Here is a 25019-nt window from a genome sequence, read left to right on the forward strand (position 1 = left end):
ATTGGCTGGGAACCACGGCGGGGTTGGATCAAGGGTTGGACTGGATGATCTCAGAGGTCCCTTCCGACCCAGCTGATTCTGTGATTCTCTAATTCTCTGCCTCTTCTCCAAAGCATGAGTTAAAATGTGCTCCTGCTGCAAAGGAGGAATTCTGGTCTCCTCTGACAGCAGGTCCTGGAGCTGGAGAGGTGACAGGGAAGGCAGACGTGCCTCGGGGGAAACAGAAGGAGCTCCACCTCTGCCAGGGCTCTTTGGCTGGTGACCTGCTTGGCCTGACGTGCCTTGGAGGAGACAGGGAAGGGAGGACAGACCTAATCCAGCTGCCCTGCACTGGTGGGCAGCTCCAGCTCCAAACCCGGCAGGAGGGCGCAGGAAACACAGTATCCTGCTCCCTGGAAAAAGCCTTGGGAAGGTGCACAAGCTCAGACCCCGAACTGCCACAGGAACCTGCACCCACTGGAGGACTCAGACTCCACCAGAGAGGCTTCTCCTCCTGCCCACAGCCCTCCCACAGGTCCCTTTGGGAACAGTCCCAGCCCATTCCCACATCCCAGTGCCCCAGGTCAGTGCCACCTTCTCTCCACGCACCAAGGGCAACTCTGCAGCTCACAAAGTCTCCATAAACTGGACTCCAAAGCTGGGCTTTGCCTCTTATTCCACACGTGGGATTTTGGCAGGGCCTGAGCACCATCTACTGAACCAGCAGACGGAGCCAGTGCTCAGCAGCACTCACTGCTGGAGACCCCAAAATCCCAGGATATGGCCCCAGGAACCTCCTGGTACAAATGCTGATGATATTAAGTTAAAAATAAAGCTCAGCTCTGACTTGGTAGCAGAGTGTTTAACTGAGCAGGGACACGAAATCTCACTTTAATGGTTCTCCTGCCTGCATGGCTTGACAGGAGCCATCAATTAAAATCTATTCCCAGCTGCACAGCAGTGGCCACAGCAGCCTGCACTGCTATTTTTGGCACATTACAAATCTGAAGTGCTTAAAGAGGCATCAAAAAGGCCCGAGATATTACCCGTCCAATTATATTTTTAACAGAATCTTTGTGTCTTCCACTCCTCAACTTGCAAACTTCATAAACAAGTGGCATTCAGGCAAGACCACGCTCGGGGAAGCTGGAACACGGGTTCCACTCAATTTAGCACATCACACAGCCTGCTCAGGAGTGATGTCCCCGAGTTCCTGTGCCACTGCCTCCAAACATGCACTTTCTGCAAGCACAAACCCCAGAGAACTCCCAGGCTGGCCCTTTCCAGCAACCTCTTCAGCTGAAAACACAACCTGAGAGGCTGGAGGACAACTCTGCCAGCCCTGAACACACGATAAAATTCCAGTTATCTGCAGCAGGAAAATCTTTCAGTGAGAGGAAACAGAAGGGGCTGCAAAGCAGTGCACTTGAAATTGGTAGTTATCCACCTGGATCTGTGTTCACACTAATGGTACACAGAGCAGAGATGAAAGGAACTGTTAGAGCAAAGCATTAACAATGAAAAATAACACTTTGGGAGCTGCCTTCCAGCAGCAGCGAAGAAACAATGATCTTTGAAGAGCTGATGGCGAAGGGAGGTACATGATAAATACGGATATTATGGGGGGAACGTATCTTGGGGGCCTGGGGTTGGTTCCTTCCTCTGCTTTCCATACTGTAGTTAAAGAATGCAATGAACTTGAGCTGCAGGATAAGGTTTCTCTCAGTACTGGAACCATTTCAGCTCACTGAGAGCCTCTGCCCCCTTCTCATGGGCTCAGAACTGATATTAATGACATTGCTACGGATCTAGTAATGTAATTTTTATTGTAATGCTGCCTGTGTTCTCTCTGCCAAGGGAGAGATGAGTCAGGAACACCTTGTAAATGAGCTGGACAACCTTCCCCTCAGTCCCCTCCTGGAGAGCTGTCACGGGGGGGTTTGCTGTCCCTGCCTCTCAGGGTGGGGGCTTCAAAGGGGGTGGAAAAGAACAGCCAGGATTGACAGAACTTCACCCAGAGCCTTCAGAAATCCCCTTCTCTGGGCTCTGAGCAGGGGCACAAACACACCCCTGTCACCACACACAAAGTCTGGATAAACAAACCAACCCCAAAGCCAAAATTTCACGTACTCCCCCCCCCATCCTAAATAAAAGCTGCAATCCGAGCCCAAAAGCACGAAGCATCAGTGATGTTACACTCCCACTCCCACTGCTATCCAGAGAACTGTACCTGCAGGTATTTCCTCTTGTTACACGGGAACAAGGGCACTTCATCCCACCTCCCTCATCCAGCTCCACTCTCCTCACCCCAGCAATCCCCCTCTGTGTGTGCAGAAGGTGCTCCTGTACTCCAGCAGCAGTGGAGGAAGCCCTGGAGCACTTGGGAAGAGCAGATTTGTTGAACAGCCCTTTCCCTGCAGTGCCGCTGCTCCACGTGGCCTCGGCTGCAGAGGAGCAGCCACGAGGGGCTGTGTTTACAGGTCACTGCCACAGGTTGGGACTAAAACAAAACCAAAGCCACCAACAGACCACTGCCATCCTTTCTAGATGCTGCACTGAGAGGCTGAGCCTTTGAAGGTGCTGGTTTGGGGGTGATGAGAGTCACCCCAGTAAATCCTGCCCGAGCCCAACAGCCAGAAATGTCTGTTGGAACAGAGGGTCTGGAGACCCTCTTCTCTCTTCTCGCTCCCAGCAGCTCATGGCCACCCCAAAAGGTTTTGGGGAAAATCCAGGGCAGCCAAACCTGGCAGAGATCTCACCCCAAACCCCACTCAGCCAGGAACAGATTAATTCCCGAGGACTTTGAGGCTTTGCAGGCTCCCTGTCATGCGTTAACTGAGATGTTACAACTTCCAACACCCTTCGAAAAATCAGAAACTGGAAGTGTTCTGAGCTCATTAAGTGCCTGCCAAAGAACCCTTCTGTTTCAAAGAATCAATAACCTGCTTTTGTTCGCAGCTTGATTTTTAACGTGACCAAAAAGACACCAACGCTACCGACGCTAAAAGCCACCAGGGCTGTGGTGGGGAGAGCAACAGCTTGAGCCTTTTAAGTCCATCTTGCAGGAGGAAGGCACAGATTGAGCATTCCAGAGCACTCCCCCCATCTGCACAGACTGCAGAGAGGCAGCACGTCCTGCCCCCCTTGTTAACTCTGATTTACATCGCAAATCACCCCGGGAACAAACTCGTTAACAAACTCGTTCCCTGCCCGGCGAAGCTCCGGGATGGGGATGCTCCGACCCAGATTCCAGAGCTCCCCCAGCTCCCCCCTGCCCAGGAGCAGCACACCCAGCACAGAGGATGCCCCCTGACCTCGCAGCTCTTGGTGACAACCGATCAAATCTTGTCAAACCTTCCCAAATCTGAGGGGAGATACAGGTCTTCCAAAGTGTGCCACCCCCACCCACCCCCAAACCCAGCTGTTTTCTTCTAGTCACCCCAAAAAACCCCTAAATCATCAGAAGTGCAATCAGAGCAGCAGCTTGACAAAGCCAGTTTTGTCTTTCCCAGAGTTGCTAATTTACATGGATTAAAATCCGTATTTGCTTGGGAACTTCCTCCCCTCACTAAACCACAGCAGGGGGGTGGGACTGGGCTCAGGTGGGACCTGCACTTCTCTGGGAGGGTGAACTGGGTGCAAAACACCCAGAACATGAACATGCACAGTATGGCTGGCACTTGATGGTCCTTAAGATCCCCTCCAACCCAAACCACAGAATGGTTAAGAAATATTAATTTATTTCCTGCATGAAAAACAAAAACTTCATCAGACAAGCACTTGGGAGACCCCAACCACCAGTTAAGATAATATTAAATAAATACGTTTAATATATTGCTTGGTTTGACAAAGTGGCTGCTGGTAAAGCTGGATGTGACTGAGATGGGGGTGGCAAAGCCAGAATCTTGCAAGTGCCTGTTGCTGTTGGTTAATTCATTTGGATGATCAACACGCTGGCTGCACGAGGAGGGTGAAGATGTGGTTCCTCTGCTGGGCACACACCCCCCGAGCCCACTGTGAAATCATAGAACCCCCTGACTTGGAAGGGACCCACAACCCAAGTGCAGCTCCTGGCCCTGCCCAGGGAGACCCCAACAACCCGCCCTGTGCCTGAGGGGGTCAGAGGAGGCTGTTCCACGTGTGTGAGGAGGACACACCACCGGGTTTTACATCCTCGGGGGGGGCAAAACCCCTCCCGGCACGACCCCGATCGATGCCGAGTTCACTGCCCGACTCAGTCCTGGTGCTGAATGAAACACAGCCCGGCAGCCAGGACAAAACAAACACATTAATCCTCCCTCGCTGCCCCCCAGAGCAGCTTCAGCAGTGACAAGGCTCTGCCAGGGCTTGGCAGGGGCTGAGCATCCCAGCCCCGAGCTCGGCAGGACCCGGGGCCACTCCCTCCCTGCAGTGACCAGCACGGGGAGAGTTTGTTACTCCTCGGGAAGATGAAGAGCTCTCTAACACCTCAGTGCACACATCAGAGTTGCCAAGACAGCAGAATAAGAACTGCACGAGGGCAAAACGTCCCTTTTAAGGAGCCTCTGTGGGTGACCTTAACACCACGTGAAGCCTTTCCAGCTGCAGAAGCTCTTGACTTCCTGAAAGCGCTGCCAGTGGGTTTGACTTTATTATTTCCTACTTTTTAAACCTGCCCTTTGCTGCTCTAAGTTCCTCTTCCTCTCCCAGATCCTCAGAGCAGATCAATCTGCACCTTTTCAGCTCAGTCTCTTCAGCTGATGTGATCCTGTCACCGGAGCCAACTGCTCCTCTCTTCCCTAGCATTCCATATTCCCCATGGTCTGAGCGGATAAGAAAGCCTGAAACACTTGTTTCAGTCTGAAACGAAGCAGACTGTGACAGAATTCTGGGAAAGGCAGCAGACACTGAGCCCAATTCCTGGTGGGGAAAAGAAATCCCATTTTACACCACAGGTCATGTGGGGCCAACAGGGTTTGGCACCTTCCTCGATGATCTGGGTGATGGGACAGAGCTCTGCAGGCAACACAGAGCTCTGGGAGCAGCTGAAGGACCAGGTGGGCACATTGCCATCCCGAGGGACCTCAGCAGGCTGGAGAAACCAAGTTCTGAGGGAAACAAAGCCCTGCCCCAGGGGAGGGGTGACACCGGGGTGTCCCGGTGACCCGGGCAGGACCTGCACCAGCACCGTCACCTTGCAGCACCCAGACAACACCTGGGCTGCTGCCAGGCTGGAATTCCACAAATCCCACCAGTTTTAGAGGGATCAGAGCATCTCCCTTGCAGGACCTCAGTGCCAAACTCGAGCCAAGGGGTGTGACAGGTGAGATCCTGCAGCGAGAGCAGCCACACATTAAGGGGGTTATTAGTGCTGCTGTTTATAAGTCAAAGCTTGGTGCAGCAATTACGGCCTCCCAGCACTCAGAGCTGCAAGGAAATTACCAGAATTACCCACGGTTTAGATGAACTTTCTACCCCTTCAATCAATAAAGTGCCATTAAGAGTCGATTCCCAGCCCCGCCTCGTTCACAGCGTTGCAGGGTCGGAGCCTCTGCCAGAAATTCTCCCTTGATTGGATTAAATTTTGGTTCAACGGGGCTTTGCTGAGAAGAGTCTTGCAAAGCACTAACTCTGCAAACTCTGACGCCTCCCAGCCTGCAAGTTTTAAAAGCCCTGCCGAGCTCAGGTTCTGCTCTCGGCCCCACACTCACAAATATTTCCCGTTGCTTCCCATAAACTGCTGGAGGATCCCGGGAAAAATATTTAGGGAGAGTATAAGAAACACGAAAGACACAATTCCAAACATTTCAGATTGGTTTACGTTTCAGTCGAGGAAACACCAAGGTACAACCTCCACTCCAACCAAAGACTTTGGCAGCTCAAGGTGACTTAACTTCAGGAGGAAAAATTTAAAAAACCCAATTTGAAACCTCCCCGACTTCAAACCAGCAAACCCCTCGGGCTCGGTGGAGAAAACCAGCGAGTCTTTTTCCCTGAGATTTGCTTCAGCCTCTCAGAGATTTGGGAAGATGGATTCTTGGTAATTTGGCATCGAAAGCAAAAATAGTCACTTCCCTGGCAACTCCCTAAAATCAGAACTCGCACAAAGAAAAGGGGGAAAGTGCCAAAAGCAAAGCAAGCCCTGGCATGCCCAGCAAATGTAGAATCTATTATTTTGTCCCTTTGGACTCAATTAGTTCAAATTTACAATGAATGACACCCATAAAGATGTTAAACGTTAACAAAACTTCTGCTAACTTGCTTCAAAATGAATTTTAATTGCAAGCTGTTTTAGACATCTTCTAGGCTTGCAAAATTTAATGAGGATTTTATTCTGCCCACAGAAATGCCAATATATTAATTTCATCCTAAAAATCTATAGTTCCTGAAGAGGCCTGAGAGGGGGGAAAAAAAAAAATCAATATTTTCTAAACGACGACCACTTGAGGTCTTTCTGCTTTGGAGTTCCCTGGGGGCAATTCCCAGACCCTCCTGCTCCAGCATTTCCTGGTTTTTAAGAGAATATGACCACAGAGATCATGGAATCATTGGAAGCTGACCTGTCTCCCCTCCCACCACCACTCTGGGTCCTGCACCTCTCACACAACATCCACCACCCCTCTGCCCCAGGTCGGCTCAGAAACCTCCTTCAAGCTTTTCCTTTAGTTTTCCCCCCTTCCCTTTGATTTTTTTTTTTTTCCAGGCCCCAGAAATTCCAGAGTGGCTTTGAGCAAATATCCTTTGGTTTTTAAATTTTAAACAAAGCATCTGTGACTGAGCAGGAAAACAAAACAAAACAAACCAAACAACAAAAAACCCTCCTCTCTGAACACTCCCCTTCCCATCAGGCTGTTTGGAGCACAGGGCACTGCTCCAGGATCAATGGTGTTAATTTATTCTCTTATATTACACAGAGAACAACCTTATTTCAAACTGCCTTCGTGCCAACTCCCAGCCTGAAGCACTTCTATTTTTTTCCCCCCCTTTTAAGAACAGCTGACTTATCAAAACCTGCTTTTTTCTACCAGAAAACCACAAGCTAAGCCCACATTATAATAATTGAAGCAATTAATTACTTTTATGCCTTTCTTTTTTAAAGGGAGATCTTTTAATGCAGGTAATTCTGACTAAAAGAGCTAATTTGAACCGCTCCATCATTTAAAAGATGATTATAAAATTAATTTAGAAAGTAGAGGAGGAAGACAAAGGGATAAAGGAAAGCAGGACCAGATGGGTCTTTCCCTTGTGCTCCAAGTGGGAATTCTCAAATCAACAGGACTGTTGGAAAAGCAGGGAGAGGGCTGGGCAAGTGTTCAGGTCACTGCTGTTTACAGGTTGCCCAGAGAAGCTGTGGCTGATCCATCCCTGGAAGTGTCCAAGGGCAGGTTGGACAGGCTTGGAGCAACCTGGGAGAGTGGAACAACCCAAAGCATTCCATGATTCTGTGAGAATTCCAGCTTATTGTGCCCAGGAAAACAGGCAATAGACACAAACTGTCAACACATTTTGCCTCTCATCCAATATTTACTGATGGCCTGGGCTCCTTCCTGAGCTCCACCCCAAATCCAGCCACCAGAAAGGTCCCTGAGAGGAGGAGAATCAAAACATCCACGTTGTGAAGCAGCCAAAGGTGTCAAAGCCAAACCCAGCAGGGGCTGAAGAGATCCTGACCTGCCAGGAGCAGCATCCCCCCCATTCCCCCCGGGAATCCAGAGCCACGAGCTCCTTCCATCTGGGCTCTGGTCAGATCACTGTGTATTTTAGATATTTAGGTGAAGTGTCTGCATGTAATAACTGGTTATTAGTTCCCAGATCTGCATCAGCTCCCAGCCTGAGCCCAGCAGCACGTGAGACAAAAGCGTGGCTGTGCCAAGAGCCAGCAGGGGCAGCAGGAGGAAAAGCACTGGATTTGGAAGCACTGATAAGAGAGCTGGTGGAATTCATTATTATTCATTATTATTCACTATTAGTCATTATTAATTATTCATTATTATCCTCCCCACAACAGGAATCACACATTCCTGCCTGACAGCCCCTCCTTGCTCCCTGAGCTCAGAACCAGGGTCTGGACAAACTCCTTCAAGGACCATCCAGGCCTTGGAAGGAAAACCTTCCCCTGAGGATGCTCAGGTTGGGTTCCACCACCCAGAGCCGGCACTGCTCGTGCAGGTGAGGCTGTGCCAGCACATTCCAACTGCTCCAGGGCCATTCCCTGTCTGTGTGGGAACCTGGGAGCTCCCCTGGGAACAGCTCCTGGATCCAGAATGGGAAACAGTCTCTGTTTTCCCACTCCCCTGTTCATCCCACTGATCCACCTTTAGGTTTTAAAGCAGCAGCAAGAAAACAACAGGGACCGAAGTCGGTTTTTTCCACATGAACTGGAAGGTTGTTAGTCAAGGACAAGAGGCCTCCAGGGCTGCACCAGAGCTGGAAAATGGAGGAGTTTGGCGATCTAAATAAATATATACACGTATGTTTTTGTGCTCCATCACATTTGCCAAGACACGAGGGGTCACAGATATCTGTGAGCGTCAAGATGAACAAATACCACGGCCTGGCTTTGAAAACACAATTCTGATTCTTAACTTGAAGAGTTCTCAGTTCTCTCTGGCTGTGGCAACACTTTATTTCATCTCTCTCGTGGAGAGAGGAACTGCAACAACACACATCAGTGTTTCCCTCATCTTTGAAGCACTGAGATTTTCCTCTGCTGCGGCCCAGACATCCCCCAAAAAAATCATTTTAACACCAGAGAGATGAATCCAGCACCGAAGTGGATCTATCAGCTGTGACTTCCACCTCTGGCACTTCAAGGAGAGCTGTGGAAACCCAACCCAGGGGAAGCAGCTCGTGCTGTCACACGGGGAGCAGCTGCAGAGGAGCCAGGGAAGAAAACCCAGCAGGCAGAGATCGTTTAAAACACATTTTGTGAAGCAGCTGACATCTGGAAACCAAGTGCTTACATTGTTTGAACAACCTGTAAATAGAAGGAAAACCTTCCTGGATGGGCCCCCACAGAAAGCCCAGCAGAGAGAGGGCTTTGAAGGCACCCGAGGTGTCTGTGCTGCTCACTTTGAAGCTGCAGATAAGGGTGAGCAGTGTAAAACATGACTATTATCAGCTCTGGCAGACACATCCTGACATGAAAACAGCAGCTCCCTCACCGTGGTGAATTCCTGAGCAAAGGGAGAGCTCTCCCTGCACGGGCACAGCCTCAGCCCCTGGCACAGGGGGTGGGTTCTGAACAGGGAGAAAACGCACTGGGAAGGGAGAGACACCTCCTGGAAGCACCTTTAAGTGAAGTCAGGGATCTTTCCCACCAACATCCATACAAATCCTCGCTCAAACTGGGAAAAATCAGCGTCCCCATGAGGCAGACAGAGGGTGTTTCAAGGGGGACCCCAAATAGCCAACTTTTTCCAACCTGTGACATCATCTGACATATAAAATCTCCTTCTCCTGCCAAATAAAGGTGTTATCCACCATCATCCAATCTCTGTGGCCACCTATATTTTGGGTCCCGTCCTGAAGGTCCTCTTGAGATTCCAGCACTTCTCTCAGTTCCAGCCACTTGTTTTATACTCATTTGCACAAGTTCAAGTCTCTCAAAAAACCCTCCTCGGATCCCAGGTACCGAGTGTTCCTGCAAACAAACCTGGCTTTTATTCTGCCAACACGTGTTTGCAGGACAAACACAATTAGAAATTAATATTTTGTGACCTTCAGGGTTGGTTTTTTCCCCATACATGCCACAGGCTTTGCTGCACCTCATCCCTTGGGGTGCAGAGCACACAACAGTGGCCTCCACACGGGGTTCTCTGCCCCAGAGGTGCCCAAACAAAAAAAAAAGAAGGACAAACAGCGATAAAAAGGACAATTAAACCATGAGCAGGGTAATTTTCAGCCTAAGAGCATCTTCTTCCCTGGCTTACAAAGCCTGAATATTCATTAAATGCTCTGTACTGTGCAGCAAATAGAATTAATCATATTAATGCACGGAACAATAAGATTAAGGCAGAGAGCAGTAAACGGAATCTAATCATGTTTTACTGAATGAAACATGAGTGGGAGAGGTCACAGGGCCCTTGCACTGCAACCTGCCACTCTCTGTCTCTCCCTGCCACGTTCCAGGGCAGGATTTCAGGAGCCTGGAGCTTCCCAGGAGAAGGATGGGCAGCCAGGAGCAAGGCAAAGGGGGCTCTGCTGCCTCCCTGCTCAGCTGGAACCTCCCATTCCCCATCAGGAAGAGATGCTCAACTATGGAAAAAACCCTGATGGGATATAAACCTTCCCATTCCATCTAACCCTTTCTTCCAGCATTTCCCAGTTATCCCTGCAGTGCCACAGCCCAGGACAATGTGCAGGAGCTACTTTGTGCAGAGCATTATCCCTCCTGGAACTTCCCCAGGATGCTCAGGGATGATTTGCATCCCCTGGGGAAGCAATCAGGAATCCAGGGGTTCTCCAGCACTGCCAGCTGCCCTCCCAGCAGGGAGAAACAGCTCCCTGAGCTACAAATTCCTGCTCTTCCCGGGGAAAAATCCATATTAATGGAAGGCCTGGAGGTCCCACCGTGGGACCCCCCCATTGCCAGGGGCTGCAGGAGCTCCTGCCTGAACAGGATGCTCTGGTTTCTCACAAACCCTTCCAAAATGTTCTCTGCCTTCCAAGAGAAAAGAGGATTTTGCAGGAAGAATCTTTCCCACCAAAGTAAAGTTTTGCAGCCTTAAAGCCTTTGGAGAATTCGTTTCCAATTAAAAGGACTATAAATGGCTTCGGAAGGGAAAAAAAAGATAAAATTCAATAAGTCTGTTTTCCAGATCCCAATGAAGATGTAACTGCCATTTAAACAGGCATTTCAAAAGCCACTTCACACACGTTTTTTTATTCACTCCCAGCCCTATGGAAAACATGGCCCGTGGAAGAAAAACATCTGAATATTACAGATAAAGCATCCAAGAGTTAATTAACTCCTACAATAAGGAAGGCAGGGAAAAGAAAACTTCCCCACTTGCATTATCTGGGCTTTAAGCAGCGATGAAAAACAAGTTCTTTCAAGCCACACAATGACCTGCCAGCCTCGTGCAGCACCAGGGCAGGCTAATGCTTGTCAAGGTGCAAATAAAAGCAATTACTGAGTGGAAAAAATTCAAAAAGAGAGTGGTGAGTGTGAGATGGGAATCATCTGAAGGCAGAAGGCAGGAAATCTGTGTCCCTGAGTCCCTGCAAGGAAGGGAAGGTTGGGAAGGGAAGGTTTGGGAAGGGAAAGGGAAAGGGAAAGGGAAAGGGAAAGGGAAAGGGAAAGGGAAAGGGAAAGGGAAAGGGAGGTTTGGGAAGGGAAGGTTTGAGAAGGGAAGGAGAGGAGAGGTTTGAGAAGGTTTGGGAAGGAAAAGGAAAGGTTTGGGAAGGAAAATAAAAGGTTTGGGAAGGGAAGGTTTTGGAAGGGAAGGTTTGGGAAGGGAAGGGAAGGGAAAAGCCTTCAAGGCTCCTCCAAGGCTCTCCCACTGAAGGGAGCAGCACTATCAGATGCAGACTCAGAGCTTCAGCAGCAAGAGGAACACGTTTAGCAAGTGACAAAACACTAAATCCTGGTTCCCAAACCCTTTGGAGCCAAAGCCTTTCCATGGACATCACAGACACCGACTGAGCTCCGAGATGAAAACACGCCCTGAAAGCTCTGAGGCAGCTCCCCAAGGATCAGAGGCTGCTTTGAGAGAAAGAAAATAGGCTGGTTCATTAGAAGCCCACACAGAGAGGAGAGTTTTTCACCCACCAAGCCCATCATGTGAAGCAGTGACCTCCAGAACTCTGAGAGCACACGACGACAGGCGGGGGGAGGAGGGAATGAGCAGCACCAGGAGGGAATCCCAGAGCAGATCCTGCCCTGGAGAACTCTAATGACTGTCAGAAACCACTCAGAGACAGAGGAGGGGGGTGGGGAGGGAAGGGTCACCTGCAGGTAATGACAAGGAAGGAAACAAAGAGGAGCTGCTCAAACCCTGATGAGTCTTCCAACCTCTCTTCCCCCAAGCTCAGCCCTCTGCAGGAACACAGAGCAAGAGGGAACTTCTGAAATGCTTTTCCAGAAAGGGCTGGTGGCTCAAAGGGGCCTCCAGCTCCAGAAAGGAAGACACAGAATTCACCAGAGGAACTTTAAATGCAAAGGTCCTCAGTTCTCCCCCTGGTCCCTGCTCCTTTTTGTTTTCACCCATTGCTCAATATCTGCACAAAGCACCTCTGGGGCAGAGCAAGAGGCCTTCACATCTGGCACAGCTGTGCTGGAGAAGTAATGCAAAATAATACACATGGACATGTCAGGGCAGGTTCCTTTATCCAGGAAATCAGGGGATGAAGTTAAACTGAATTCCACACAAATCAAGTGGGAAAAGAGTCCTCAGGGGGAGGAAAAGCAAGTATTTGTGCAAGGGAGGAAAATACAGCTCCGAGGCTGGAAAGGCAAAATGGAGGTGAGACACTGGAGGGGAGGAACTGAATCCAGACAGGAATAAACTCCATGGATTTGGCAGCTCCCCACCTGCAGCCCCACTGCATTCCCTCAGTATGGGATTATTAACACCAAATCAAGGGAAAAAGAAATGGTTCCCAGGGGGGAATGACAAGGGAAGACTCAGAGAGTGGGAGGGCAGTTGGGGTAACGTGAGAGATGATGCAACCCCTCCAAAACACACAACCCAAAGAGCCTCTGAGCATTTTTGATGTGAATCCCACGACAGCAGCACCTTCCCAGCTGAAATCCCAGTCCCTCCCACCAACTTGGATCCTCATCATCCACCACAGGCAGTTGCAAAAGACAACACGAGCTGTTAAAAGAGCTGAGAAGCCTCATTATTAAAGAAACCATCCACATCTCAGAGCAAATTTTCCCATCTCAGAATTAGAAACATCTCAGGAACCTTCCAAACTTCGCCAGCCAAACTCTGTCCCGGGCAGGCAGAGCAGGAGCTCGTTAGTCTGAGCTCGTGGAACTCGTTCATTTGGCAGGAGCAGAGCCTTCTAAAATGCTTTCACTGGTGGAACAAAACAGCCAAATGCTGCTCTGGGGGAGGAGGTTGTGGCAGCTGCTCACCTGGCTCAGCAGGGCAGGCAGGAGCTGGCACTGCCTCCCCTCCCTCCCTCCTGTTCTCCAGCCCAGCAGCACAAAACAAACTTTCTATGGCAAACATTAAACTGCTTTCCCGGGCGCTGGAAATTCTCTGCCCTGGAGGAAATTTGGCTCTGCACAAACACCTTTTACCTCCAGCTACAGTGGAATGGGCTGGAAGAACCTTCCCTGCTGAACCACCTGGTTGTACCCAGCAAAACACACACCTGAGCTGAGTGACTGGCTGTAAACAGAGCGAAAATTGGATTTTTAGTCATTTCCTGCAGCACCACCTCGGCTGGCAACAGCACCATTATTGTGTCTGAGATCAGACACAGGGCCCAGACGAGCTGGAGGAGATCTCAGCAGCTCACAGGCACCAGTGCAGGAGACACAAAACCACACTGTCACTGTTCAAACTGCACAAAGGGAACCCAGAGCTCCTCCTCCTCCACAGGCAAAGCAAAAACCTCCCCTAAAGTCACTCTGAGCCAAGCGAGGGCTGCCCAGCACAGCCCTGATCTCCCCAGTCCTTGAGGGGACACATCCATGTGGAGGTGGGAGAGGGGTCAGGAGGGACAGAGGGGTCAGGAGGGACAGAGAGATCCAGGTGGGACACAGGGATCAGGAGGGACACAGGGATCAGGAGGGACACAGGGATCCAGGTGGGATGCAGGGATCAGGAGGGACACAGGGATCAGGAGGGACACAGGGATCCAGGTGGGATGCAGGGATCCAGCTGGGACAGAGGGATCCAGGTGGGACACAGGGATCAGGAGGGACCCAGAGCTGCAGCCACCCCTGCTGAGCTGCAGGACTCAGATTCCTGCCACCCCCAAGGGAGTTTTCCATCCCGTCACCCCAGACATCCCCCAGCAACTGATCTCAGGGCTCACAGGAAAACAAGCAGGAGATCAAAGGCAGTGTTTTAAATCAAGTCAAACCTCCCCAAAGCTTCAGAGCAGCCCCTGAGGGCAGAGCAGGCTGGCACACGTGTGCCCCAGGGCAGGATCAGTGCCCCAGGGTAGGATCAGTGCCCCAGGGCAGGATCAGTGCCACCAGCACCAGCCTGGGGGGGCTGCACGTCCTCAAACAGGGGCTGGGGATGGTTTAGGGGCTCAGTTTGAAATATTTTGGCCTTTAGGAGGGAAGGGGGAGCTTCAGGCAGGTGCCCCAAGCAGCCCTAAAGGGCAGATATTCCTGAGGGATTTGCCAAGCTCTGAGCTGAGCTGGCACAAAGCTGAGCACAGCTCAGGCCTCCAGCCCAGGCTGCTTTTTGGGGGATTTTCTCCTTTTGCACGTGTTTAGAGGGGAAAAATGTCCTTGATCCTTTCAGATCTCTCAGCCAGGACAAAGTGATGGGGAAGAAAACCTTGAGTCTTGAAGATAATAAAGAGTCTGGGGGTGAGGATGTGAGAGGATCCCACACTGGGCTGGGTGGAAGGGACCTTAAAACTCATCCAGGGATGGTCAGGATGAGGACCCCATCCAGGATGGGGACTGGGATGGTCAAACCCCAAAGGAGGACAAGGCAGCTCCTGCCATCCTTCCAATTTTTCCTTCCAGCCTGGCCCCCCCTCCTGGCCCTTCCCAACCTGACAGGCTCATCCTCACCCTGCTCCTTCCTCCCCCTCCTGTTCTCTCCTCAGCAGCAGAATTTCCCTTCTCACCTGTCAAGGCAATCCAGACCCAAAGCCCCCTGACAGAAGCTGAGAGAGCAGTTAAAAGAGCTGTAAATGTGTTATTTTATTAATATGGCTCGAGCAGCCCCATCAGCCTCCACTGCTCTGCTCAGACCTGCAACCTCCTTTCCCTTGGAACCCTCATTGCAGGATTCACATCCAACAGGTCGGGGAGCCAGTGAGGCTCAGACGAGGATTCTCCAGGGAGGGGGAATCAACACGTGGCACTGAAGGCACTTAAATCAACCCGGCTCATAAAAAAACCCACAAAACATCCATTTTTAAAGAGGGGAGGATGAATAATAATAATAATGCAGATTTTTATAAGTGCAGGTCAAGTCAAGGTTACTGGAAGTGCTGAGTTAATGGTCTCATAAATACCACCATTAGATCACATTCCATAGCTTGGAAGTACAGAGGAATTATCCCCCAGATGAAATTTAATTCTGTTTATTTGTGCACAGCTCCGGACACGACTAAAACTGCTCATAATGCTTAGGAAATGAAATATTTAGCTGGGAGATACTTCAGCAGGGGGGGTTGATTTGGCTGCAAGTCTATCTGCCATATTACCAATAATTAAAACCAGCTTTTCATAGACAGAAGGGGGGGAGAAAAAAAAAAAGGGTTTCAGCTCTATTTTCATGCTGAATCATATCAACATGTTTAAAGAGGAGATAGGAGTGCCAGGTTTGGGGTTTTTTTTTATTTTTCCCCTAAGGGCAAAAAAAAAAATAATTTTTGAAAAATGAGTCATCTGAATTTAATTATCAGGCTCTGAAAAATGAGATTCCAAATCAGGCTCTCCGTAATTCCGCTTGTGGGACCGCCAAGTTTCCTTCAGGAACGTTCAGTGGATTGGACTGGTGGGTTTATGTCACCCCTGGGGCACCATAAAAATGAGAGATGGACCTCCAGAGGCAGGAGCAGCTCCCTCTTCCCCCCAGCCCTGGGTGGAAGTGCTGGTGGGGACGGGCAGAGTTTCACTCAGGGTTCCATTTGCTGGGCCATTTTTATAAAAAAAAAAGTTCTTCCCTGCTGCATTTAGGGGTGGTTTATTAATTAATTTATTTTTTTCCCTGCAGGCTCACTCTGACAGGCTTTGTTTGCTTTTTTGATGTGACAAGACACAGCCTTGCACTGGCAACACCTCCGGGCTTGAATAATGTTTCTTAACCAGCTCCATCCATCTTTTCCCACACCCCACAGGTGACTGATCCTCACTGCAGCCCAGAATGGCTAAAAACCAACAGTTTTTAGCATCTAATCAAACCAGGGAGGGTTTTTTTTTTACTTCATGAAACAGCAACATCTAATTTTCCAAAGAGTCCTGGGAATGGTAAACAATTGGTCCACGGGGAAATGGCAACTTCTCTCACATCAATCCCTCCTCAACATTCAAATCCCCTTCCCCCAAAACTGCCAGCAAGGGGAAATTACTCCAATGAACGGGATTTGTGACAGAATCCTCATAAATAATCACAATTTCCCCTCCTGCTGATAATCCCAAGCAGTGCTTCAATATTGCAAACATTTATTCTTCCCTTCCAGGGAAGGGATCAAACATCCCAGACCTTCCACTTGCTGCTGGTCAGGGCTTTTAACCATTTGCTGAGTTGATCACTGTGTTTGGGTCAACACAGTTGTCCTTTGCCATAAAAACAACACCAGGAACACACCAAATTCCTCCTGCAATTCCTTCCCAAATTCCTCCTGCAATTCCTTCCCAAATTCCTCCTGCAATTCCTTCCCGAATTCCTCCTGCAATTCCTTCCCGAATTCCTCCTGCAATTCCTTCCCAAATTCCTCTTGCAATTCCTTCCCAAATTCCTCCTGCAATTCCTTCCCAGATTCATCCTGCAATTCCTTCCCAAATCCCTCCTGCAATTCCTTCCCAAATTCCTCCTGCAATTCCTTCCCAAATTCCTCCTGCAATTCCTTCTCCCTCCCAGCCTCCTGGCTCTGCTCACTGGGGTAGCTCTTGTACACTGGAAAACATCCCCATGGCCTTTATTCTGAATAAATGCAATATTTCTGAGAGCACTGCTCGCCCAACCCCTGGGATGAGAGGGGGACTGGAATTCTATCCACAGACAAAGTGATCTGGTGAAACACTTGCCATTGGTTCATCAGCAGTAAAGCAGCAGATTTAGCAGCAATCAGAAAAAACTGCAGCAAAAGCCAGGCTTGAACATCACAAGGTTTGAGGGGGTTGTCCACGTGCTGGGTGTTTGGGTTGGTTGGGTTTTAATTCTGCCACGAAACCTCCTTGCAGAGAACAGGATTTAAAGGAGCCCACAGTCACTCCAGAGTTCACCAAGCAAATCCAAAGCATCCCAGGGAGTTTCATCATGATAATATGATAATAACTGGGAACTGCCCTCCTTCAGGCACAGCCCCTTCCCTCTGGGCACACACAACAACCCCACGGGGGCTCCGAGGAAGAAAGGCCAGGAGTCACCTACCAGAGCGAGGATCCCTCTGTCCCAGCCACTTCCAGAACATCATATCCATCTTCCAGCTGGAAATCCATGAAAACCAGAGCGATGGTGTCCCCGGGCTCGGCCAGGATAGTCCAGGTGCAGTCGGCGTTGTTGCCGTATTCCAAAGGGAAATGGGGGCTGGAGATGATCCCGCTCTGGCCCCGCAGGGTCCCCCCACAGGCATCATCAGCTGCAACGGGACAGAGTGGTCAGGGCTGGGAACCCCCAGAGCAACAAAACCCAGCCCCAGTTCGAAGGCAAGTGACTGCAGCAGAGCTGAGCCCACCTCCATCGGAGGTCCCAGTTCCCATGGAAAAGCCAAGGGCACCTTTCCCAGATGGAGCCCCTGGAGCGGCTCCAGGAGCCCCCCAAAGCTGGGCTGGACCCACCACACAGTGATGAAGTCGTTGTAGGGCTGGGGTTGCCGAGGTGTGTTTTGAGCCCCCATCCTGGGGGATCCTCCAGGCCCAGCCAGGCTTTCCTGGCACATCCCAGCTCCTTCCCCACCACACATCTGCTTTATTCCCATTTTAAACCCCCCCAAGGGACAGAGCTGCTCCTCCCTCTCCTGGGGGCCTGTTCTCCCAGGTCCCCCTCTCAGGACACCGTTTCCCCCACTTGTTCTTGCCCAGGAATTTTCTGTTCCATCCCAGAGTCACTGAGGTTGGAAAAGCCCTCCTAGATCATCAAATCCACCCGGTGCCCGATGCCCACCTTGTCCCCCAGCCCAGAGCACTGAGGTTGGAAAAGCCCTCCCAGCCCATGGATCCACCCTGTGCCACTTCCTGGGACACCTCCAGGGATGGGGACTCCAAACCTCCCTGGGCAGTTCCAATTCCTGACCACCCTTCCCACAGAGAAATCCCTCATGATGTCCAACCACCCCTTATCCCTGATTAGGATCCTCGGAGGTTTTTCCTGCAACTTTCCTCCCGTGCCTGTAGCCAGCCCAGGAGGAGGACAAACCCCCAGGAATTCAGTGGCTGGGAAGGGTTTCAGACCCGTGGGGAGGGGTTGGTTTCCAGCTCACACAGATCTCAGCACCTTCCTGAGCCAGAGAACCACCCCCAGGGGTTGGGACAACAGGACTTGGGAGCACAAACACTGCATTTCACAGAAATCTGACAGTAAAAGGATTGGAGCATCCCACACACCTGCCTTACATGTCTTTGCTTGCTCTGATTCCTTAAGGAAATTTATGTGGTAAAAACTTAAACCCCTCGTCCAGAAATCCAGCAGTGACAATCCTGCACTGCATCTCCTGCTACAGGTCCTCTCCTTTTTTACAGCCTGAGTTTTTTGGGGAGGTATCAGAGCAACTAAAGGGGGAGGATCTAAAGAGAATATGGTCTGGAAGGTAAAAGGGAAGAAGGAATTAAGTGGAGGAGCACAGGGAAGCTCCGAGCATCAGCTCAGCATTATTTGGAACAGCACAAAGCAAAGCCTGTTAACTTTACAACGTGTAGCAGAGCTGCATTTCAGATGCTTTAGTCAAGGAGCTCCAGGCTTTACATGACAAACACTGATTTCCATTACAGGCTATTTTAAGCAAAAGCCTCCCAAGCTGCAGTTTAACAGAGCTGAGAACACGTGTTAAACACAGCGGGCCAGGCAGGGCAGGGCCGTCCCACGGGGCTGCTCGGGGAGGATCCTCAGACCTTCCCAGGAGCTCCTGTCCTGTGCCATCAGCAGGAGCTGCCAGCAGAGCTGGATCTTGAGCAGCCTCCAACTAATGAAACTTGAAAGACAGAGCGTGGCACACGCGGGCTGTGCCAGCCCCCTCCTCGCAGCCCATCTGCTGTGCCAGTGCCAGGCACGGGGAGAGCAGGAGGAACTGGGGAGGAGAGGAGAGGAGAGCAGGAGGAACTGGAGAGGAGAGGAGAGGAGAGCAGGAGGAACTGGAGAGCAGGAGGAACTGGGGAGGAGAGGAGAGGAGAGCAGGAGGAACTGGAGAGGAGAGGAGAGGAGAGCAGGAGGAACTGGAGAGCAGGAGGAACTGGGGAGGAGAGGAGAGGAGAGCAGGAGGAACTGGAGAGGAGAGGAGAGGAGAGCAGGAGGAACTGGAGAGCAGGAGGAACTGGGGAGGTTGCTCCAACCCGGCCTTGGACACTCCCAGGGATCCAGGGGCAGCCACAGCTTCTCTGGGCAACCTGTGCCAGGGCCTCCCCACCCTCCCAGCCAACAATTCCTTCGAGTATCCCATCTATCCCTCCCCTCTGGCAGTGGGAAGCCATTCCCTGTGTCCTGTCACTCCAACCCTTGTCCCAAGTCCCTCTCCAGCTCTCCTGGAGCCCCTTTAGGCCCTGGAAGGGGCTCCAGAGTCTCCCCAAAGCCTTCTCCTCTCCAGGTGAAGCCCCCCCAGCCCTCCCTCTCCTATTCCACCTCTCAAAGTTTCTATTTGCTGTACTGCCAGGGAACTGAAGGTATTCACAGACACTGGGGTGCAGTTCACATCATCGATAAATTAAGGATGGAAAGTCTCTCATCTACTCCAAGCCCCCCCCAAAACAATCCTTCAAAACTCAGTGCATCATGCACAGGATTCACAGTGGGACTTCCAAAGCTCCATGTAAAAGAATAAAGGGCTGATTCCAAACCATCTCCTTGTACTAGAAGGAGCACAGGAGGGGATGGGAAAGATGCTAAAGAATTTTGACTCAATTCTGGATTCAAGTTCTTAAACAAGGAGACTAAATTTGTTTTATTGGACTGTGCAAACTTGCAGTAGCTGAAGATCCAGCCTAAGGCATGGTGGGGGGTTGGCTTTTTTATAACTACTATTATTATTATTATTATTAAAAGGGGAGTTTTTAATTCAAATCCCTTGAAAAAAACTTCACTGCCAAAGGTATTTAAGGGAAAACACACTCCCCTCCCATCCACCTCTAAACACACACACACACTCCCTCAGTTTGTAGAGGTTGTTATTGCTCAAACATATCCTACAAATCTTCTAAAATCTTCTGGAACAGCCCTTCAATTATTTTGGGCACAGCACAGCCTAAGCAGCTGCTTGAGTTATAGTAAGAACAGACCACTTTTAATGAGATTATGCATATTTGATATGCTTAAAATGGAGCTTCACAAATGTTCCCAACTCTTCCCCTGCCTTCCCGAGTTTTTACTCCCAGAACCATAAACCCATCAGTTCTACTCAAACTCAGCAAACAATCTGGGCAAAGCTTCTCTCCCTGCACGGATGGAAGAGCTTTACAGCACGTTCAGATGTTTTGGGATCATCTCTTGGTGCTTCCCAAGCAGCATTTTGCTGCATTTGGGGTTTGCTGACCCAGGTCAGGGCTGTTCCCTCAGGGATCAGTTTGGACTGTGCTTCCCAAACCCAGCTGCAGCAGCAGCCCCTCTCCAATCCACCTGGAATTCCCTCGGATTTTCTCCTCTCTGGGATCACACTTGTCCTTTAGAAGAACACCAGCAATCCCAGACTGAGCTGGGCCAAGGGAGTGCAGAGAATTCCTCCCTGAGCCCCAGCACTCCCTCGACACCCTCCTGGCCCAGCACATCCCCTCACACCCCCTCACCACTGGTGGTTCTTTTCCACCTGGAATTTTTGTGCATCTTCAATTCTTTCAAAGCATCAAGACCAGAACAGAGGCAAAGATCCCAGTGTAGAGACAAGAATGTTCCACAGCAGGGGACAAACACAGAGCAAAGAGCACTGGGGGGTCCAACCCTGCCCCTGTGTCCCACCTCTGGAGTCATCCCAGAGGGAAGAGTCCTCAACCCAACAATGTCCTTTACAGTGGCGTCAGACAAATTATTCCCAAGGCAGCAGCTCCCAGGTTTTACCCCCTGCTCACCCAGAGAGCACCTTTTTTAATCTGAGCTCAGATTAAAAAAATAATACCTACAAACATTCAACAAACTTCCAGGTGACAGTGACCCATAAACCAATATTAAGAGAAATTATTATAAGCCATACAGGCCACTAAGATCTTTTTGCTCTCAAGGAAATATATATATATATATATATTTTTACTCTCCTTCAGGCAGCAGCTTTGAAAACATTCTTTTCCCAGCAGAAGAAGGTGTAAACCTGTTTGTCAGAATGCAAATCCTTCTGCCCCTTGCAACAACCAGAGCCTGTATCACCAGTTTATCAGCCAAGCACAATTGTCTGGCTCCTGGGAGCCTCCTGAGGGTGGAAGGAGGGCAGCAGGTTTCCAATCCAGCAAGTCAATTTGCAGGCTGTCTCTGCTGCTTTTCTACTTCCCTGGAACGAGATATAACTGCTACAAAAACGGGAATATTTCTGGTTCCTGCCTCCCAGAAAAATACTTCAGGTAAAAGCTCCGAGGCAAAGCCTGGCAGGATCAGGACCAAGAGTGTTGGAAAAGAAGTGGCTGCTCCAGGAACCAGCACTTGCCAGCAGAGCCATTCCCAGAGCACTGATGGAAGAGCTGAACCTCCCTCCCTTCCTCTCCAGCAACACTTTGGCTGTTTGACCCCCCGCTCCAATGCTCTGAATGCCCTTGGCCCCAAACCAGCAGGTGAGTGCACCAAAAAAACCCACGAGAGCAGCATTAATACCCCTCTTAGCTCTGTGTAACCAACCCAGGCAAGCATTGAAAACATCCCAAGCAAACCATGTTTGCTCACTTTAAATTCCAGATTTAGTGCTGCAGCTTAGAAGTGCTGATTGATTGCACAGGCAGAGTCAATAAAGAGAATCAATAGAAGATGCTCTGCTGAAGTACACAAGGAATTGAGGGGGAAAGGACTTCAAAAGCAGCAGCAAATGTTTTTGGTAGAACAACACAGGCACTTGTGTATTTACAGACTCTCCAGTCCCTCGTGGGACTCGAATTAGCAACACACTCCCTGCACTGAGAGGGATTTAAGTTTCCCTGCCCCAAACTTGCAGGGAGAAGGGAGGATTTTCCAAGGGAAGGTCGGGTTTTACCTCTCAGCCCCACTGCCCCCAACCCACAGCACAGCCCCACAGTCACCAGGGAATGGGCCACGAGAAAAATCCAACAGAGAGCAGGAAATCCAGGCAGGAAATCCAGGGGTTGACCCGGAAAACCTCCCTGGTCCTGGGTAGGTGCCGGGTCTTATGGACAATCACAGAATTCCAGAAGGGTTTGGGCTGGAAGGGACCTTAAAGCCCATCCAGTGCCACCCCCTGCCATGGGCAGGGACACCTCCCTCTAGCCCAGGTTGCTCCAAACTGCCCTTGGACACTTCCAGGGATCCAGGGGCAGCCACAGCTTCTCTGGGCAACCTGTGCCAGGGCCTCCCCCCCCTCCCAGGGAAGGATTTCATCCTAATAACTAATCCAAACTTACTCACTTCCATTTTAAAGCCATTTCCCCTTGGCCTGTCACTTCACACCTTCGTAAAGTTGTTTTGTTTTTTTTTCCCCCCAGTTTATCCAAAGAAATGGCACTTAAAGCAGCTGGGCAGCATTTCCTTCACAACCTTCCAGTCCCTCACCCCAACAAAACCCAGCAAAGAGGAACCTCAGCATTACCCACATCACGGGCAGTTTTCAAGCCTTTGAAACCCCCTGAGAGCTCCCGAAATCCCGTTTTCCCGAGGGAAGGGAGGGGATCCTGGTACCTCTGCAGACGGGGAGAGGGAAGTCCCAGGAGGCAGAGTTCTCGGAGCTGGCCTGGCACGTCAGCAGGGCATGGCCTTCCAAGAAAAAGCCCGGATTGCAGCTGTACCTCACTCTGTCCCCGATGCTGAAGGTTGTCCCCTGTTGGATCCCGTTCTGGAGCCTTCCCGGATTCCCACACGTGTGGCTGGGCAGAGCTGCCAAAGAAAGGGGCTCCTGGTTAGGGACAGGGCAGTGCCACCTCTGCCAGGGGCACTGCCCACAGGGGAGGGGGGTCTCCAGGGAAATGCAGCACTTCAAATAAAACAACCAAGCTAAACATGCACTAAACTTACCTGCTGGATTGCTCCAGAATTCATTAGACCACTCAGAGTCAACATTTAAAGATTATTGCTACCTAATATAATACACATAATAATATAATATTATATATATTTACATACTTTATTTATATATGTTATATATTTGTATATATATATTATATATTTGTATATATATTATATATATTTCTACCTAATATATATACCTAATTTATATATATTATATATTATATATATTATATATATTTCTACATAATATATATACACACACCTAATATATATACTTAATTTATATCTATATTACACATTTATATATATTATATATATTTCTACCTAATATATATACACACCCCTAATATATATACCTAATTTATATATATATATTATATAATATATATATAACATATATTTCTACATAATATATATATACACATAATATATATACCTAATTTATATATATATTATATATTATGTATTATTATATATTTTTCTACCTAATATATATACACACACCTAATATATACACCTAATTTACATAATATATTTTACATAATATATATTTTATATAATTTATATAATATATTTACATATATTATATATATTTCTACCTAATATATATATACACCCCTAATATATATATACCTAATTTATATATTCCCGACCATGCAGGTTTTTGGGATGCTCTGGAACACGTCAGATGGCTGGAAAACCAGCACAGAACTAATGTTTCATTTGCTGTAATGATACTCAAACCCCCAATTTAATTAAATTACCAATGTCACTTTTTTTTTTTTTTAAAAATGAACCCATTCCCGCTTTTATGTTTCCATCCTTTAAAATTAATGACTAGAACTTTATGCTATAAATAAAAATCTATCATTTTCAAAAGTCAATCTCTACCACGAGCCGCTCTCTACTTAATGAACTGTGAAGAATCAGACAACCCTGACCTGCTCGGTATCTTAAAAATCAGACTTGAAAAACAGGATCTCGGTATTAAAATTCTGCTTCATTTGGCTGCTTTCACTAATCTCTGGCTCCAGGAGGGAGCACACAGGAGCTTTCTGGGGGGAGGCAGCATTAACTCCTCCAGTGCTCTCCGGGTTCCTGCAGGAAAGCAGGAGCAGGGATGGCTCTTCCCAGCACACACCAGTGCACAGCTGCAGGAGACAGGGAGCTCGCCAAAGCTCTGCCTCCTGGAGGGGCAGAACTGCTTCCCGAGGGGCTGGGGACAGTTGTGTGCAGGAGGAATGTGCTCAGCCCTCAAACATCACCTGCTGAAATATCCCTTCCCCTGCAGAGGGAGGGAGGAGAGCCAAAGGACGCAGCGTTGGTGCTCCAGAGAATCACAGGCTCGGTAAAGAAAAGACCTCCAAGACCCCCAAGTCCAACCCAGCACCCCCAACACATCCTCAGCTGCCACATCCACACGTTTTTGTAGTGCCTGCAGGGCTGGTGACTCCCCCCCGCCCTTGACAACTCTTCCAGTGAAGAATTCTCCCCTAATATCCAATTCAAGCCTCCCCTGGAACAACACGAGCCCATCTCCTGCCACTTGTCACCTGGGAAAAGAGGCTGATCCCTCCTGCCAGGGAGTTCAAGAGGGAGAAGGTTCTCCCTGAGCCTCCTTTTCTCCAGGCTGAGCCCCCTCAGTGGCTCCAAACAACACTTCTGCTGCAGAACCTTCACCAGCTCCATTGTCCCTTCCTGAGAAATCCCCCAGCAGTGCCAGGAGGGCTCGGAAGGTGCAGGGCCTGGAGATGCCCTTGGAACCCCAGGACATCCAATGTGCCCTTGGAACCCCATGCCCAGTCCCCAGGACATCCAATGTGCCCTTGGAACCCCCTGCCCAGTCCCCAGGACATCCAAAGTGCCTTTAGAACCCCCTGCCCAGTC

At 49.6% G+C, this 25019-nt stretch overlaps 1 protein-coding gene and 1 long non-coding RNA gene across 3 annotated transcripts in view; one reads left to right on the forward strand and one right to left on the reverse strand.

Moving 5' to 3' along the window:
* The window catches only part of CSMD2 (CUB and Sushi multiple domains 2), a 257406-nt gene that overhangs the window by 172708 nt on the left and 59679 nt on the right, over window positions 1-25019 (reverse strand). The window contains exons 4-5 of the mRNA XM_017828252.1: window positions 22806-23000; window positions 17208-17415 (exon numbers count right to left, since the gene is read on the reverse strand). Coding sequence (XP_017683741.1) covers window positions 17208-17415; window positions 22806-23000 — 403 coding nt within the window. The remainder of the gene's footprint in view (window positions 1-17207; window positions 17416-22805; window positions 23001-25019) is intronic.
* On the forward strand, window positions 7209-9416 carry LOC108503903. Of its 2 annotated transcripts, XR_001876927.1 has the most exons (4): window positions 7209-7588; window positions 7764-7891; window positions 7967-8127; window positions 8280-9416. It is a non-coding gene; the product is annotated as an uncharacterized LOC108503903 (long non-coding RNA). The 2 variants fall into 2 exon arrangements; XR_001876928.1 differs by lacking the exon at window positions 7764-7891 and having other exon boundaries at window positions 7209-7700.

This window comes from Lepidothrix coronata, unplaced genomic scaffold (genome assembly GCF_001604755.1).
Source record: "Lepidothrix coronata isolate B3197 unplaced genomic scaffold, Lepidothrix_coronata-1.0 Scaffold147, whole genome shotgun sequence".
NCBI lineage: Eukaryota > Metazoa > Chordata > Aves > Passeriformes > Pipridae > Lepidothrix > Lepidothrix coronata.